The 18325-nt window shown below is 38.3% G+C and overlaps 2 protein-coding genes across 2 annotated transcripts in view; one reads left to right on the top strand and one right to left on the bottom strand.

The window, feature by feature from the left end:
• LOC134748598 (serine/threonine-protein phosphatase 4 regulatory subunit 3) overlaps positions 1-18325 on the bottom strand; it is a 148943-nt gene that overhangs the window by 94339 nt on the left and 36279 nt on the right. The window lies entirely within an intron of this gene.
• LOC134748629 (general odorant-binding protein 83a-like) lies at positions 7236-18070 on the top strand. The gene is made up of 6 exons (XM_063683426.1): positions 7236-7349; positions 8296-8371; positions 9313-9365; positions 11690-11725; positions 12162-12341; positions 17937-18070. Exons 1-6 carry the CDS (start codon positions 7299-7301, stop codon positions 17952-17954), a joined length of 414 nt encoding a protein of 137 aa, XP_063539496.1. The 5' UTR covers positions 7236-7298; the 3' UTR covers positions 17955-18070.

Genomic DNA, 18325 nt, shown 5'->3' with positions numbered 1-18325 from the left:
ATTATAGAAATTATTTAACACAATTTATGTATATTAATCAAAGCTGGCATAGCTATGTATGTCCCTTTGTTTGTTTCTTTCTTTATAGTTAGGTAAGTATGCGCTTCCTAAAAAAAATTGGAAATAAGTTTATCGCTCCTAACTTTTGCAATGATTTAAAAAATCGAAAAAATTCTACAGAAGGGCCATAGCATTAGTTAATATACATTTAACTGTATTAAAATATTTCCCATAATGCCAATATCCAATGAGCAAAATGGCGTACATTTATATGGAGAAGCGGCCGTCCACTTTCCGCTTAAGTGTCAGTAACATCTAGTCTTATTTAAAGTTGAAAGGTGAAGTGCTAGGTGATCAAAAGCGAAGAGTAAGAGGAGGTTCGACCTCTGATCTTTGATACTTGGTGTTTCGAGTCTTCCTGTAATATTTTTACTGTAAGTCGCATTAGCTCTGATATTGGATCTTTGCATCCGCGAGTTTGAGAGGCCCTTTATTAAATTTAATATGCAGAGGTATGACACCAGAGGGGCTACTGCGAACATTGAAAATCGAATCGTTGTCTCCGTCTCTATCGTACTTGTGTTCGTGAAGGAGACGCGGATAACGAAATTTTGAGTTTTGTTCGGGGTAGGCCCTTAGAATGTCGAGTTTCGATACAGGCGGTATTGAGTCGCGGTTTAAATTTAATAACAAGGTAATACTCGAACATACATTAGAATAATCAAGAGGAAACATGTTTAAGGTGCCTTTTTACTTTGAACGTGATCGTGTGTGGATGCGACGTGTTATGTCGTAATAATGGAACGAATATTCAGAAATGTAATTTGCTTATAATTTTTTGTTATTTGATGAGAGTGAAAGGGCAGACTACAAATGAAAAAACTGGTTGAGGTTTTCAGAAGGTCATATGTGTATTAGTTACATTCTACGTAGTTTTTTTGCATTTTACCCTCTTTCTGTGAGGGATGGTCGCTCGGTTCCGGTTTAAATCAGCTCAATCTCCCCATATATCTTTGCAAAGCTTCCTTAGTTGAGGATTTGGAAGGTGGGCCTCATTAGCTCACTATTTGTTTTATTTTTTATACACTTGCTTCGTGTAGTACTTAACTTCTGGGATTGTTTATGACGTCATGTTTTAGTACCAAACAAGTAGGTTGGTACCTCCTAAGTCCCAAGTGCCTGCTAAAAGAACAAAATGGCGTTCATAATTGAGTCCTGGGTATTGCTACGCAGAAGATGGCACTATAACCGAATGTCCTTTAAAAAGATCAAAAGTATTATAGTCATTGAGTCCTGAACTTATAGCAGCAATTTAATATGTTTCAAACCCGACTATACGATTTTTGCTAGAACAAACATTATTCAGTACCAAAGAAACTTTTTTTTGCACTAAGTCAACTAATCCATACTTTTGTTCTTTTTAAAGAACTCTCGTGCTTAGTATGTAGTAGTTAATGTAATAATTATAGGTAAAAAGCATGGGTAATTGGTTATTTTCTTGACCAAATCAGAAATTCACCACGCGTACGCACAAAGCTTCGTTGTGTACGCGTGCTGAACTCCTCAACGTTGAGTCCTGGCCCGACGGTTGCTGGTAGAAGGGTAATCAGCCTCATTTTCCGAGTCAGAAGAATATTTATTTTCTGAGCTAGACGAGTTCGCATCAATAATGGTCATCGCTACGTTGACCAGAAACTACATCTATTTCAGGGTCTTGATAAGTCGACCCTTCGCCATCCTCAGTGTCTTTTATTTCAGATTCATTGAGAAGCTGCACTATGTCCACGTCGCGTGTCGCGTAGCACTAGAATGAAATACCATTTATTAACCGAACTCACTTTTAAAAGAACAAATTAAATTACCTTGCAAAAACATCGTTTACGTCGCATGTTTGTCAAAAATAATACATTATAGTTAAATATTACTAATTCATTAGAAAAAAAAACACAATTTTAATTGAAAGAAGTACCAATATTACTATGAAGTATTAATGGATTTACTTACGTTGTTTCTCACATGCTGCCATTGTCCCCTTTTGCTGACCACTAGGAACAAATATGGCTACTTGGTTTCGTTTCATTCAGCGCGTGTGACAGGGACAAATATATAAACACTAAGATAATGCCGTTTAGGTCTAAAATATCGCAATAAAGTTTAAAAATTGATTTTGTTCTTTTAATAGGTAGTTCGGTCATAACGAGACCTGTAATTTTCAAATCGTCAGGACTTAACAATGGTTGCCATTTTGTTCTATTAAAAGCTAGTTCGGTCTTTCTAACAAGTAATATTTTAAAAGCCCGGGACTTAGGAGGTTAAACTTAGAATGCAGAAATAAATCACCTTATTTGTGTCCCTACCAAAGTAGGTGTCATAATTATTAACAAGTAAAATATGAAACCTACTTCGGAAAGATCGAGATCTTTTTAAATCGAGAGTGAATAGACATCTTTTAGGTAAGCATGATCCACTCTAGACTGCATTGGCACTTACCATCAGGTGAGATTGCGGTCAAATGCTTTGTAATAATAATTAAAAAAAGATACTTACCTGGGTCCCTACCCAGCATCGCGCAAGTCGCACTACACACCGCTTTTCACATTATTTTTCGAACGAAAGTTATTAATCCGTAGATTTTGTGTTCGTATTTCCAGAAACATTCAGTAATTAATAAAAATAACAAAAACTGTCATTAATACGCATCTGAGTTAACCTTGATCATATTTATTCTAAATTTCAAATCGATAGCGTAAGTAGTTCCCGAGATAGAGAGAGATCAGCGATGTGACAGATGGATAGAGCCCCGCCATAAGGGTTCCTTTTTACCTTTTTGGTACGGAACCCAAAAAACGAACTCAAATTACCCCTAAATTATGTCCCAACATGGTTGCAAAGAAAACGTGAGAAAAACTTATACAATAACGGAGTAAGTCATCATTTTATCGCGGCCTTTTAGGTCAGGCATCCAATTGCGATGTCAGGCGAATAGGAATAGCATCGGACAATATCCTGCCCCTGGGAACTGGGAAAAATCACAACAATCCCGCCAACGCCCGCCACGGATTAGGTAAATCCATGGATCTCTTCCTACTAGATAGACGACCATCAGACTATATGTACACCACAATCAATCAACATCAGATTATTCTAGTCGAGCATGAGCGCTGCACCGTGCATGTTCCATATGAGAAGGCTTGTGTGAGGCTCTGCCTTTCCACTGAGACGAAGATAAGAGGATACGTGCTCGAATGAACTAATTGCATTGCATCATCCACATCTCTTTTCCGCTCCGCTGTATGACAACTGTGCATTGCCCCTGTGGCATGGGTGTACATCAAAAACAATCAACATCAGACTATTCTAATCGAGCATGAGCGCCGCACCGTACTAGTACATGTTCGATATAAGAAGGCTTGTGTGAGGCTCTGCCTTTCCACTGTTTGCCCATACATGAATACCTTAAAACTATAATTGGTCAAGCAAATCTTGTCAGTAGAAAAAGGCGCCTACATTTTTTAAATTTGCCGCCTTTTTCTAGTGACAAGATTTGCTTGACCAACTATAGCATACATATTATTATAAAATATATCTTAAAACTAAAAACACACAGTTATGGCTGCAACACAATTATGGATAAACGCTTTAAATGCGGCATCTATCGGGTGTAGTATCCGGGTAGATCGGTCTTACAGATTTACATAATAAGGATGCAGCCTCTCAAAAAAGATCGGGCGCGGTATTAGCATTTAGATTGTGCGTGGAGTAATCAATCAAGTGCCTAACTCGCAGGTTCCTAACAAGGTAATCTCTTGGAACAAGTTTATTGTCTTCTATTATATTGAAAGTTTGGGCAATCGATCATTTTCGATGTTGTCGCTTTCAATTGTTTGATTCCGGTTTGAGTTGACAAACTTTGGTGTTGATGCTAAATACTTCCCCAATATTGCCTACCATCCCCCCGAGCTTGCCGGGTACTCTTAAATTAAGAGTCCCCGGCAAGCTCGGCCGAATTTCACCTTGCCATACAAACGGATCTTCGTTCTCATTTCAATACTACGTATTGGATTGTTATAGAAAATTTGACTTTGTATATACAATGACACGAGGTATGTCTATGTCTATAATTAGTTTATATAACTCCAGTTTATAAACCAAATGAAATAGAGCAAAAACAAGTTTTGTATGAAAAACTTATTCACTGTATTTTTTTTACTATGGTATCAATCCACCAACGGAGCGGCAGCGAGGGTTCATCATACATTGTAGCCGTTAACCGCTATACGAGTTTTCAACCGGGAGGCGATGACTGACGATATTTGCGCCTGGCTCGTGGTCTATTGATGGTTACCTAATTAAATGTTTTCTTTGATTTGCATTTTTCTTTATTTTGTTACAGTTTTTCACGCTTCACAAATTCTCTAGTATCTAATATACATAAGTATGTTTTATGCATATTAAGTAATAGGTATCCTTATTTATTTGATTTATTAACTAACTACATACTATGGCATTGATATCGGTATCTGTATCGGTATCGCCGATTATTTACTTCAAAAATCGATATCGGTACCGTATCGGCAAAATATGTACCTACGGGACACTCGTGCGTTAGACAATTTGAAAATTACATAGTCACTACGAGCTTCATCGCCCATAACGCTCATTGAAAGGCGTAAGAATGTCACAAGTGCCTTTTAAGTAATTAAGACTTGATGATCAAGTCGGTAATTCGCAAGTGAGCACGTACAAGGCGTTATTTAGCTGTAAAGTCGACCTCAGATACGTGTTATTAAGAATTTGAGACTTAAGAGTTTATATTGATATTAATCAGTATCACCTAGGAAATATTTCTGAAAAGGGTACTAGGTACATATACTACCATTTGTATATTTGGTAGACATTCATTATTTCAATAAATAATAGAACTGGTAATAAACTTTTGAACTTGTTTAAGAAAACTTTGAAATATGTTACATTAAACGTAAATCCTCGAATAATCACGATTTAAAATATTCCCGGAAACGTTACCGAGGATATTCCTGCCTAAGGAATGCTTCCAGGAATGACACATACATATCAGGTAATTTACCTCTTGCAAACAGTGAAACCTGCATAATTGAAATCTCAAGGGATCGGCAATTTTGTGTCGGTTAACCAGGTTTCCTATTTAAGCAGGTCGTACCTAGTGATGGGTCGCGGTAAGATACTCGTTACCAGTATTTTTCCATTTGGGAATATTACCAGTAAGTTACCAATCTTACCGGTAATATTACGAAATCTTCGATTTTTATGAGACTTGGTTTATCTTTTATTATTTCTATATTAATTGATAGTAGAATGCCACCATTTTACAACTAAAAATAATACATAGGAAACCTCGGGGAGTAAATTACCATTTTTACTAGTAATATTCCCAATAATACCGAGTAACTTACCAATCTTACTGGAAACTATAGATTGCATTTAAAACAACATATTTTATCAAGGTGCAAATAACTATTGAAAGTAGATTTACAAGCTATGTTCTGGGTTTCTGGTCTATACTCGTATGTAGGTGCGAGAATTTCGCCAACCGTTGGCTTTCGGCGAGTTGCGATATGTGAAACAATGTTGCTCACAATTTACCGGTAGCATATTTCAGGAGAGAATGATTCCGGGAATTACTATTTTTTTTATTCCACCAGGCGTTGACACTCCGCTCTGCGAGTTGCTGTAGGTAAATGTTCGTCGTCGCGTATTTGTAATGCTGCGTCTTACGCAAGCGAACAACTCGCGAACGCGAAATGAAGCGGCGCGGCGGGCCCACGGCGTTCGCGTTCGCAACGAGATCGCCCACGTAGGACACTTTTATAGGTATCAAAGGATTGATTCACCCCGCGCCGCATCGCGTTCGCGTGTTGTTCGCCTACATATTACGCTGCGTAAGCATGGATGCTAGTGTGAAAGAAACGTAGCGAAATCAAAACACCTTTTTAGGCTTTTTATAATTAACTTATTTTTTGATCAATCGAGAGCGTAGACTTCTCTGAACGGTGACTTAGCAGTAAACTGTCGTATCACCAAAATAATGTTTAGTTCTGTTAGGGTTCTGTATCAATGGGAAACCTCACTGCCCTGTATGTATTATGCCAGGCGTTGGCACTTACGAGTTACGAGTGTTCGTCGGCGCGTATTTGTCTGCATGGATGGCCGGTGCGTTATCGCAGGCGAGGCCAAAACACTTTCGTCAATATTAAATCATCATAAAAGTACTTTATATATAAAGGTAAAGCATAGCGTAAAGCTCGCGGGTTCCAACCTTGGCTCGTACCAATGATTTTCTGGGAATTTATGTTTGAAATATATGTATTTTCAGGGTTCCGTACCCAAAGGGTAAAAACTTGTACTGAATATGACTGTGCCACACAGTGCCGCACACTGGTGAAATCCCGCCTTAAGATTTACGAGAGAGGGAGTACGCTCTTTTCTTGAAGGTTTGAAGGTCGTATCAGCCTGGAAATATCGCGAGCAACAGATCATTCCACAGCTTCACAATTCACCAATCGCGTTTAGATTAGTGGGAATTAATTGTAAATATGTTAATGCCAATTAAAATAAGTACGATTATTCGTAAATATCTTTATACGCGTGTCTGGCGCTGGCATTACTACGCCCCCACCTGAAAATAGCGTTTCATCCAAGGAAATCAGTGCCTAGTGTTAATTCCACGAATTAATTACCGCTAGTGTTAAACGAGTGTCACATTATAGGAATGGGCGTGTGATGGGAACACAGAGTCTAGTCTACTAGACTCGTCAAATGATAAAGATACAGATTATTTATTTTTCAAGTAGGCTTACGAGTATTATAATGCTCGTAGCTTTTCTATCTCTCGGTATGCCGCGCCACCGATCCACGTGTTCACTCCTAATGTTCGATGTTTATTGCTAACTATCTTCTGTCCTGTGAACTAAGCCAAATCCTGAACTTTAATTACATCCCAAGTGAAATAGATCTCAATTATTTTGCCAGCGTAGTCAACGACGCATATTCTTAATAATAAACTTGGTGGCTCTCATTTCACATTTAGATATTTTTGATGGGATAATATATTATCCCAGATACTATATGGATGGGATATGCTTTGTCGCTCTTTTGTCCTTTTGTATTCGTAAAGATAAAGTTTTATGACCAACCGGTGCAAATTATACTTCGTCAACTATACTTGCTAGGTACGTCTAGTTCAATCTACGTCTGTGAATGGGCGGTTTCCTGGCGACGGTAATAAAACGAGTTGGCAGCAAAATCGTCACGCTAAAAACATGGAGTGGTTGATGGTGCTATGTCTATTAACTGTGGGCGTTCGGGCTGAGGTAATTAAGTCTTTTATTAATAACTATTATGAGAGTTACGAGCATAGGAGTCGCCTAGATGGGGATAGGGAGGGAACAGCAACCCTCTGGGACAATAAAAATTGTAGCTTAGTTTTTAGTTTAAATGAAAATTTTAATTCACCGCTTCGGGCTAGACTCGAACTTGCGACCTTTTGGAACCCCGTTCCAATCGCTCAGATCTGAACCAACTTAGCTACTGAAGCCTACCAGAAGATTGCGAATTTTTCCATTCGTTCCTTTATGTAAAGCAGTGAATTTGCCCATATTTCCTTTAATTAAAAAAGTTTTTGTGTAGCCTAATAAAAAAATAAAAAATAAATTAAAAAAAACCCTAATGCCTAATGTAAGGCCACTAATTTTTCCAACCATCAATTTATATCAACTGTTAGCAGCAAGTTATAACAACGCGCATGTGACTCCCCTGTAATTACAAATGGCCATAGGCTACGGTAAACCCTTAACACTACGCGAGCTGCTTGTAATGTAATGTTTGCCATCGACGTGGTGTAAAACAATGGTATCTAATGAAAACTACATTGCCTTATTTCCACGTTAAAAAAAACTTACTTAAGTATATCTGATTATGTCAAGAAAATCCCAACAAAAACATAAATGTGAAATGAGAGCCAAGTTCAATATTAAGAATATGTGTCGTTGCTGACTCGCCGACAAAAGAATTGAGATCTATATTATATGGGTGTCAAGTTCTGTGCTGTGTAGAAAATCATGAAATTATAAAGGATTTGAATTGCCTACGCCAATGCTAGGGATTAGTTGCCAAGCGGACCCCAGGCTCCCATAAGCCGTGTCATTAAGCCGGGACAAACGCTAGGAAAAAGAAGATATTAATCTAATTTTGTCAGTAGCGTGTTTCGAAGTCGTTTCCATATAAATTCTTCCATTTATTTATTTATTTTTATTATAGTTTCCGACGAAAGAATTTCTCGAAGCCCTGAAACCTGTCGTAGCAAAATGCGAAGCGAGCACCGGGGTCGATAAAGGTAACTTTTATACACTGTATAAACTAAAGTTGCACATAGGGTTGTCATACGTCAGGAGTTCCCCTAACGAGTCAGGATTTTTGGTCCTTTGTCAGGATTGTGAGGGGACTTAGATTACTTTAGAGATTGTCATTCTAATCCTCAGGTTGAGGACCTAAACTAGCCCCTAGAAGTCAGTTAAAACTGTTAAAAGTTTGTAGTTGGGCAAAGGAAAGGGAACGTTATGCTGTGGCCGATGATAATGATGCTCCTGACCGATTTCGGCCACAGCGATGTGTGCTCTGGAGTAGGCAATTTTTAATTCGTGTTATTAAAGTGTAGCTGATCCACTCTCTGGTGCGCCCTTAGGTGGCTCACGTATCTTCTTGCTAAATACTCGAGCGCATTTTGGGCACGTCAGCACACCACTTAACGCAGCGTACTACGAAGGCGAACAACACGCGAACGCGAAGCAAAGCGATGCGATGAATCAATCCTTTGATACCTATAAAAGAGTCCTACGTGGGCGATCTCGTTGCGAACGCGAACGCCGTGGGCCCGCCGCTTCGCTTCTCGTTCGCGAGTTGTTGTTCGCTTATGTGGGCTCGCCGCGCCGCGCCGCTTCGCTTTGCGTTCGCGAGTTGTTGGCTTATGTAAGACGCAGCGTAAGACATAGTTGTAGGGAATTGAGGTTAGCGGCTACAGCATGTAATGGTGACTGATTATGGGCTTGTAGCTCACGAAAGGTTTTAGAATAACGGATTTATTATGGGTAAAATGACCATCCAGGAAATGTCGAATTTCGCTACACATGTTTCGATTTGTTACGAAGTTTTTTTTCCTGTAGTGGCCAACATTGATGTTATAAGTAAATACACTCTGACACAAAATAGCATGGCAATTTTATAAATGAATTCATTGATAATAAAAAAGTCAGTAAAACAGATATTATCTATTTTCAGCACTTGTAGATGACTTCAGCAAAGGTACCATGGTCGACGATGAGAAATTAAAGGTAATTAATTCTTTTAGTGGAATTAGGGTTTTAATGCTATGTTTACGAATGGGTTTTCATGCTAATAACAGACAGTAAACATTTTTAATTATAACCACGAATACAGTTTATATACATTATTCATAATTATTTTAATGTTAGAAACAAGTAATTAATTAAATACTTATTTTTTGTTAGTTTTAATTTGTTTTTTAGGTTTATAGGTTAATTTTAATAATAGTTTTGTTATTGTTTTTTGAAAATTCAAACGATTTGTGTATGAAAATGTGTACCTAACTAGTAGAACGTTGTAAATTAAAAAACTAGGAATAAAAATTAAATACTTAAGCAATTAAAACGTACAGCCTTACCATTCTACTCAGATTGTTGATGACTTTGATGAGAGTTTAGCGGTACTTGTCTAGAATGTCTAGTAAAAGGTTGCGTAGTTTAGGACAACCTAATTACAGTATTTAATATTTAAATTGTTTGCATACTGTAGCTAGCTTTACCGTCAACCATACCTCATGCAACCAACGAAAAAAAAAGATTTCTACCGTCTTAGTTTAGTTGTAGACTTATACTCTGCATTATTAATAAATGGTAATTGTGATATTTAAAAACCGGCCAAGTGCGTGTCGGACCACGCATAAGGCTAAGTTCACATGGCGTTAATTTTTCCCGTATACCGTATACGGGATTTTATCGAATACCGTAGTGACAGCAAAATTTGTATGGCAACGTTCAAAATCGTTCACACGGCGTCTATGCGGAGAAGCCGTCTAGCATTGTGAACGATTTTAAAGTTGCCATACAAAGTTTGCTGTCACTACGGTATTCGATAAAATCCCGTTTACAGGAAAAATTACCGCCGTGTGAACCTAATGGAGGGTTCCGTGTACCTTCATAAAAATACAAAAAGCCATACAAGCAAAAGAGCGCATCTTCGCGGTAGCTACTAGGTACGCCGTTTTAGTAAGACCAGTCTTTATTTAAGTCTAAGGGCTCAACCTATCATATTCAAAATCATTTTCTAATTTTTATTTCAAATATTTTGCATGCACGGTTCAAAAGTTAGAGGGGATCCAATACTTTTTTTACTTTTGGTGCGATTATTTCCAAAATTATTTACTTAATCTTTAAAACGTTTTTAGCAACCTTAATGTTATTTTTGAAGGCCTATCAAATCATGTGCCACATAACAGAATGATTTTACTTAAAAAAATAAAACATTTTGTTGCATGTGTGGATATATTTTTATAAATTAAAACTTCTAAACTAAATGCTCATGAAATACACCTATATTCCAAGTCTCGTTAAAATATCGAATAATTTCCGATTAAAATGGCGAAACTATAAGGGTTCCGATTTTGCCATTTTGGCTACAGAACCCTAAAAAAATTCGGTAAAATTTTATAAAATCCCAAGAGCCGATTATCTCAAAAATTTACGTTTAAAAAGAACAACTTGTTCAAAGTTTGCGATGTAACGCTTTACCTATACTTTGTACGGGGCTCTTAAGATTTTAATCTCATGTAGTTAAACATTTTGTTACCTACCTACCGTGCGATAGAGCGCCCGTGGGACATGGTGTGAGAAATTACATCTAACTATTCCCTAAAGCAAGTGGGTATTCCAGTAAGTCAGGCGAACCTAGCTACCGCCATAAAATATAAAGTTACACTCATTTTAAAACGACATGCTGGAATAACAGGGAATTTGACATGAACATTCAATTAGCATATACCTTTGTCAGGTACTAGTTTTCGTTGCTAGAAATTGTAATACAAAGAAATTAGAGCAAAAAGTTTTACATAGGTACCAAACTTTTTTATTTTTTTTTGGTGCGACAATTTTTTAAAGTAGATAATTCTCGTATGCGATTATTTTCGACTATCGATTTGAGCGATCGAATCTCAAAAATTGGTCTACCTCAGCATTATTTTTGCCTTACTTTCTTATTTACAGAATCTACCTGTTTATGACGTGTATTACTGTTTAGCATACTGACAGAACGAATACATTTTAGGTCATCTTTTAGCTCTGTAACAGTGTAAGGGTTTGGAGAAGAAGTAACCAATCCTGCTGTACTGCATATGATGGGGCTCGGGTTATGTCGATTACATGTTTCAAGTTAATATATGTGACGTTTTCAACCAAAAGTTACCACATTGTCGCTTGTTGATAATGTTGATTTCTAAATGAAGCTATATGGAAATAGCGCCTTACTGACAAGCGACAATAAGTACCCTTTTGGTTGAAAATGGCACATATAAATGTAAAGTTTAGGAGACCATGCAATGAGAGACCTTTGAAATGATAAGTTTTTTTGTTATTGTTCGCAGTGTTACATGAAATGCATTTTTCTGGAATTTCAAGTTGTAAGTATGAGCCAAAAATACTACTCAAAATTAAACTAAGTATTTTTAACAAATGTCAAACATATAACACTGACCGTAACTCAAGCTTTGTGATTGACAAATGTTTTTAGTACCATATCGTTAATAAAACAATGCTACTTACCTATTTAACACGTACCTAACCTTACTTTCTTATGGTTAGGTACTTTTGTGGACGTTATGAGTTATGAGGTAAAGATGTGCCTCGCTCATGTCACGTCTGTGCGGCAACCCCAATGGTCGTCTTCGCTAACCCCCGGGACAACCTAATGTTTGCCCGGTGAAAGTCTATGCATTTTATCAAAAGCTTTTGACTATTTTGTGCTAATTTACCTACGTAAACTAACATTGTTTTTCAGATTTATTAACTTAATCGTATGGGCTCTGACTGAAATAAATGTTAATTTTATATCACCAGCTAGACGAAACAAAAGGCCACTTCCGATACGAGAAAATGCTAAGCGTTATCCCCCAAGAGATGAAAAGTATCGCGTATGAAATGGGCCGCAATTGCATCCACTTCAAGGGGGAGGGGGGCGCGAACCTCTGTCAAGTGTCGTATGACCTGCATAGATGCTGGCAGCAAGCAGACCCTGAGGTAAGTTATAAGATGTAGGTGTATGCTTCTTTCCTTAATATTTAGATAGCTACCTAACCGGATAAACGGAATGTAAACAAGCGACAATGGCGGCAGATAAACCGTACGCGGTTTTCGCTCGCTGTTTTCGCTCGCTGTTTTCAAATGTAAATAGTATTTTAAGATTGTTTTGGATAAATAAATAATAAAAAATGTAGATGAAAAGCATCGCGTATGAAATGGACCGCAATTGCATCCACTTCCAGGGGGAGGGGAGCGCGAACCTCTGCCACAGGGCTCGGAACCGGTATTTTTTTTAAAACTCCGAAATAGCCCAATATTTTGAATTTTTTTATGCTCATTACGTAGGACTGAATCATGTATTTAGGAAACAATTTTGCATTATTAAGAGGCCGGTGTCGATTTTAGTCGCAAAAATGTAAAATTGATAGATTTTGTCGGTGAAATTGTACACCTTTTGTTACCTAATTAAAATAACAAGTACTGGTTTCTATTAGCACGTCTTCTTATCTTACCTTTTATCAGATCAATATTTTGAAAACAGACTCATTAAATTAGTAATGTTTGCTTTTCTGATGGACGTTTAGGTAAACGCGCGTAAAGCACTGATTTTGTCGCTCTTATTTGTAAATTTCGTAAAGTTTGGACGGCTAAACATGGTAATTTTGTATTACACATATCCTGTACTTGACGTTTATCAGACTACATTTTTATTATTATGACTTTGAAGTAGTGTAAATGAAAGGTAGACGAAATCAATTTTCTCCAGAAATTACTTCAAAACAAGTGACAATATCTCTGAAAATTGACTTAATTTCAGCGTTATTTTTATACTTAAACAATCTACAACATTTGCTGAAACTATTCTTATACATCAATTTGTATAATTTACCACCCTACATTTTTTATGAATTTTTAAAAACTGCCCCTTCTTTTCATATATTACCGGTGACGCACGCTCGCGAGCCCATTATTAAAAGGCAAGATGAGAAGACGTGCTAATAGAAACCAATACTTGTTATTTAGATATGACGTAACAAAACGTGTATAATTTTAACGACTAAATCTATCAATTTTAAATTTTTGCTCCAAAATCGACTACGGCCTCTTAAAACGTCCCATTAAAAATGAAATTATAAACAAAAGAACGAAAAAGAACGTAATAATACCGGTATTTTTGTATGGAGCAAATACCGGTTTCCGACCCCTGCTCTGCCAAGTGTCGTATGACCTGCATAGAATGCTGGCAACAAGCCGACCAAGTTATAAGGTGTAGGTGTATGTAGGAGATGAAAAGCATCGCGTATGAAATCTATTTCATACGCGATGCTTTTCATCTCCTACATACACCTACAATTGCATCTACTTCAAGGTGAGGGGCGCGAACCTCGGCCAAGTGTCGTATGACCTGCACAGATGATGGTAACAAGCCGGTCGAAGTATTTTACAGACGGTGCCTAGGTTTTACCAAATTCTAGTTTTTTTTTTTTAAATATATTATGGCCTGGATGCTAGTTAAATCTCATAGAACAAATCTAGAGACAGGGCCTATACTGGCGCCATCTATGAAAACCTTTGACAGTTGCCAACCCCATTGTAGCCACTCACTATCAACAATATTTGAGACACCGGCGAGACTTAAGAAGTTTGATACTTCTTGCTATAAAAATAACGTAAAGCGCACAAATAATCACTTATTTGTACATAGATTTCATTAAAATAAGTCGAATATCGCTTATCTAACATGTTTCGATCTGTTTCGAGGATTCTCGACAGGAGCACCACCGTGCGGAAATTAAATGAGTGACCCATTAGGCGGTTATCACACGGGATGCTATGCGCGTATTCGCACGTCGCTCCGATTTTTGAGCGAGACAACGTATTATAGCGACATCCCACATCGCTCGCACATCGGAGCGACGTGCGCATCGCATCCAGTGTGATAATAACAGCCTTTAAGTTCTGATAAACTTGAACATTCACTTGTAATGAGCATTCTGGCGAACAGAAGAATGTACAGTCGCCATCAGATATATCAGGGCGGGCAACGTGCTCAAGAGATAGAGAAAGATTGGAAAGCTTCGAAATGTGCTGTTAGCGGAGAATGGAAGGGATTAGGACAGAAAAAATAACAAATGTTAGTTCTAGATAGGATTAAAGAGAAAATAAATATAATAAAGACAATAGAAAATACAAGAGGAGTACTAATTGGACACCTGCTACGACACGATCTGTTCGTTAAGAACATCATAGAAGGAAAGAGAGGAAGAGGAAGACCGAGAATAAATTATTTCAACCAAATAAAAGAAAAGGTTCAGGTCGTGCCATACCAGAAGGTTAAGAAGTTGGCAGAGGACCGGACGAGTTGGAGATTGCTGCAAGCTCCACCGACAAGAGCACAGCTCTTAAGTAAAAAGAAGAGAGAACGTGCTCACAAACATCTGAACACGCCTCTATGGTCAAGGTGCTAGAGTGCGTGCTTAGATATTTCTGAACACCTCGACCGCTCCAATATATCTGATGGCGACTGTAATAGCCTTCGTGGAACAATTAGCCGAATCTGCTTAAAAACTGCGAATGCTCGATGTTCAGCTCGAGTAAATGCTCAAGCTCAGCACCTTCATGAATATTTTTAATTGGTAGTCATGTCTTGAGTCTCACTAGAGAGTCATAAGAATTAGGAGATTGAGCGCACCTTAAGTCTACAGGAAGAGAATTCCATAATCAAACAGCTTGAAAAGTGAAAGAAATATCATAGAATTTAGACGAGACGAGACGAGACGATGACAAGACAGAAAGAAGCTGGGAGGACCTAATAGAACGGAGATAGCTGAAACGGTTCTTGAGATAGCGGAGAGTTGCGGGGTTAAAAAGAATGGAATACCTACAGAAGTGACAAAACGTGAGAGTTACGACGTACCTAAGCGAATAGGGAGCCACTTGAACTGAGAGTCTTAAAACGCATTCAGTTTAAAACGAATAGGTAACATGATTGTTCATTTAGCAAACGAGTACCTAGCAACGTAATTAATTAGCTTAATGATGTTTCCTAATTGCACACGACGAATCACGTAACATAGCAGGTGTTGCTCTGAATTATTTGCTTTTCATTTGTAAAGTGGGTTGTGGAGTGGATATGCTCTGCAGCAAGATGCTGCAAATCGTTAGCTTGTTGGGGTATTACGGGGATGCAAGAAACAACGTCAATGTGGAAAATAACTTCAGTGAGTTCAGTATGCGCTTTTATTATTGCCTACCGCTTAGAAGTCTATTTTGTATCTAACTTACAGAATGAGTAAAACGAAAACTAAAGATTTAAGATTCAAATACAGCGAGACTATACATTAGTATTTTATACAATCGTGATATAATGGAGCGCTTTTTAGTCGAGTACCGTGGTAAGGCCAAAGCTTGCTAAGTTGACTTATTGGGTACGAGATTGAAAAGCTTGATTATATCACTATTGTATACAAAACTTTTTCTACGAGTCAACAAAAATAATACTTTAAACTAGTAGAATCATATAGGTAAACAAACCAAAAGTATACAGGTAAGAGGTGAGCTACGCGAGCAGCCGCGATACTTTCATACTCATACGCGCCCTGGCCGCCCGGGCGGCGGGTTGATCAACGACACCTTCTCATAACTCAATTTTAAGACAGTTTTTTTCTCGATTTTGGCCACCGTAGCCTATGGAGACTGACAAGCAGCGCTAAGCGGTTTTCTTAGTCTATGAAAGTTGCTATATTAAGGATGTCACATGCGCGTTTCTCACTTATGAAGCAAGCTGTGATTGGTCAATTTCATTATAAGTACTTGACTAAACCGTTTCGAAATGAATACCTATATACTTGAGATTAGCCCATACATGAAAAGTAGGTACAGGTTACAGTTTGGTATCATCATCATCATCTGGGGAACTACAAAAAATGTGTCATTTGGTGGAACTGCTGATGAAGCTCAGAACGAGACTCTTCAACGACGCGTATTACACGTTTAGCTAGTACCTAAGGTTCTAAGAAACATTTTTGTCAAGGTCAAATTCTGATGATGAGTTTTATGAGGAATTGGAGGGAACTCCTTAAACCTTGAAACTAACCCAGTATAACCTTGACCCGTAGCTACCCGAAGCGCGAAACTTTTTAGTGATATGTCAATGCTGCGTCACTCATAACAAAAACTTTAAGCTAAAAATTGATAAATAAAATTAACTTTAAATAAAACCGGCCAAGTGCAAGTCGGACTCGCGCACGAAGGGTTCCGTACCATTACGCAAAAAAACGCCAAAAAAATCACGTTTGTTGTATGGGAGCTGGGAGGCCTACTTAAATATTTATTTTATTCTGTTTTTAGTATTTGTCATCATCTGTGAAAATTTCATTTGTCTAGCTATCACGGTTCATGAGATACCTACAGCCTGATGACAGACAGACGGACAGCGGCGGAGTCTTAGTAATAGGGTCTTGTTTTTACCCTTTGGGTACGGAACCCTAAAAAAAGAAAAACCTACTTCAAAAAGGATGAAATAGAACATAATCCATTTTATATGCGCTATTAAATGTTTAAAGTCGGTGCCATTATTTATGGGAGATCGTACCTTTGCGCCTCCTTTTTTTTATTTGCCACCTAGAATAGCGCGACAATGGTAGCGATGACAGGCCAAAATTTGGCCAAAACAAAAGATGCACCAATTTTAGATTAAAACACGTGGAACTCCTTCCACACGTAACAATGAAATTGCCAATCAGACCAACAGCATCGAAAATTGTCCGATTAGCGTTCGCCTCCTCGATTTGATTGGTCACAATCAAAATCCACAGTATTCCTATTTACACTGTACAATTACGCTACGTCTTACGTAAGCGAACAACTCGCGAACGGCGCAGCGCGGCGCGTCGGGCCCACGGCGTTCGCGTTCGCAACGACATCGCTCACGTAGGACACTTTTATAGGTATCAAAGGATTGATTCACCCCGCGCCGCATCGCTTCGCTTCGCGTTCGCGTGTTGTTCGCCTACGTAGTACGCTGCCCTGCCTACGAGTTTGCCCCGGAAAATTACTGATGTGCCGTCAGAAAGTTTCCAAAATTGCAAAATTTCCACATGGAAATATTTCGAAAACTTCTCAGATGTACACGCAGTCAAATCATAACATTGGGCGTTTTATGATCTGGCCAAAACCCGGAAAGAAAAGATTAACCATTTTTTTGTATTTCCAAATGTAGATTTTTGTCTCTCTCTTATATCAAACCAAATTTTCAATATACAAGAACAAAAAAACTATACTCATCCTTTTCTTTTGGGTGCTAGTGCTAGTGTAAGACAAAGATAGATGATTCTCTCTGTCTATGTTTGAAATGAGACAGTCGTTTGACAAACTATACCTTACTTACTTACATACTTACTACGGTGACGCGACGACCCAAAGTGAGTCCTGGCCTCCGACACCAGATCGCGCCATGCCCCTCGGTCTAGCGAACCTACACAACACCAACAAACAACAACAGACAAACTAACAAACAAACAACAACAAACAAACAAACAAACAACGAACAAACTATAATATACCTAATAATGTTTTATTTATTTGTTTCAGCATTATTTCCTGATGTGAACGGCGCTGTCTTCTGGTTGTAAAGGATAATCCGCACTAATTCTATCACTACATAGTACGAATTTTTGGATCATTCCTTAGAATGGAACAATAAAGACAAAATATCATATTCGTAATGTTGTTTATTGTTTACTGTTAGGAGTCCCATAAGTCGTGATCATAGCGTCAGTCAGTGGCGTAACCAACTAGGGGGGGGCAGAGGGGGAAAGTGCCCCGGGCGCCATCCACGGGGGGGCGCCAAAATGGGCAAAAGGCAGCAGCAGGGAAACTTTTGTCAGTCGTCAGGGGGCGCAAATTTGGTGACTGCCCCGGGCGCCATATCATCTAGCTAGTCTAGCTACGCCCCTGCATAGGGCCAAAAACGTTTATAC

Source organism: Cydia strobilella, chromosome 16 (genome assembly GCF_947568885.1).
Source record: "Cydia strobilella chromosome 16, ilCydStro3.1, whole genome shotgun sequence".
NCBI classification, from domain to species: domain Eukaryota; kingdom Metazoa; phylum Arthropoda; class Insecta; order Lepidoptera; family Tortricidae; genus Cydia; species Cydia strobilella.
Note: the sequence above shows the minus strand (reverse complement) of the source record. Positions and strands in the feature narration are given on the sequence as shown.

Excerpts from the sequence above, each read along its gene's own strand:
- LOC134748629 (XM_063683426.1), top strand. The coding sequence starts at position 7,299 with ATGGAGTGGTTGATGGTGCTATGTCTATTAACTGTGGGCGTTCGGGCT. Across the intron at positions 7,350-8,295 it reads CTGTGGGCGTTCGGGCTGAG|TTTCCGACGAAAGAATTTCT; the intron begins GTAATTAAGTCT and ends TTTTTATTATAG. Across the intron at positions 8,372-9,312 it reads GAGCACCGGGGTCGATAAAG|CACTTGTAGATGACTTCAGC; the intron begins GTAACTTTTATA and ends ATCTATTTTCAG.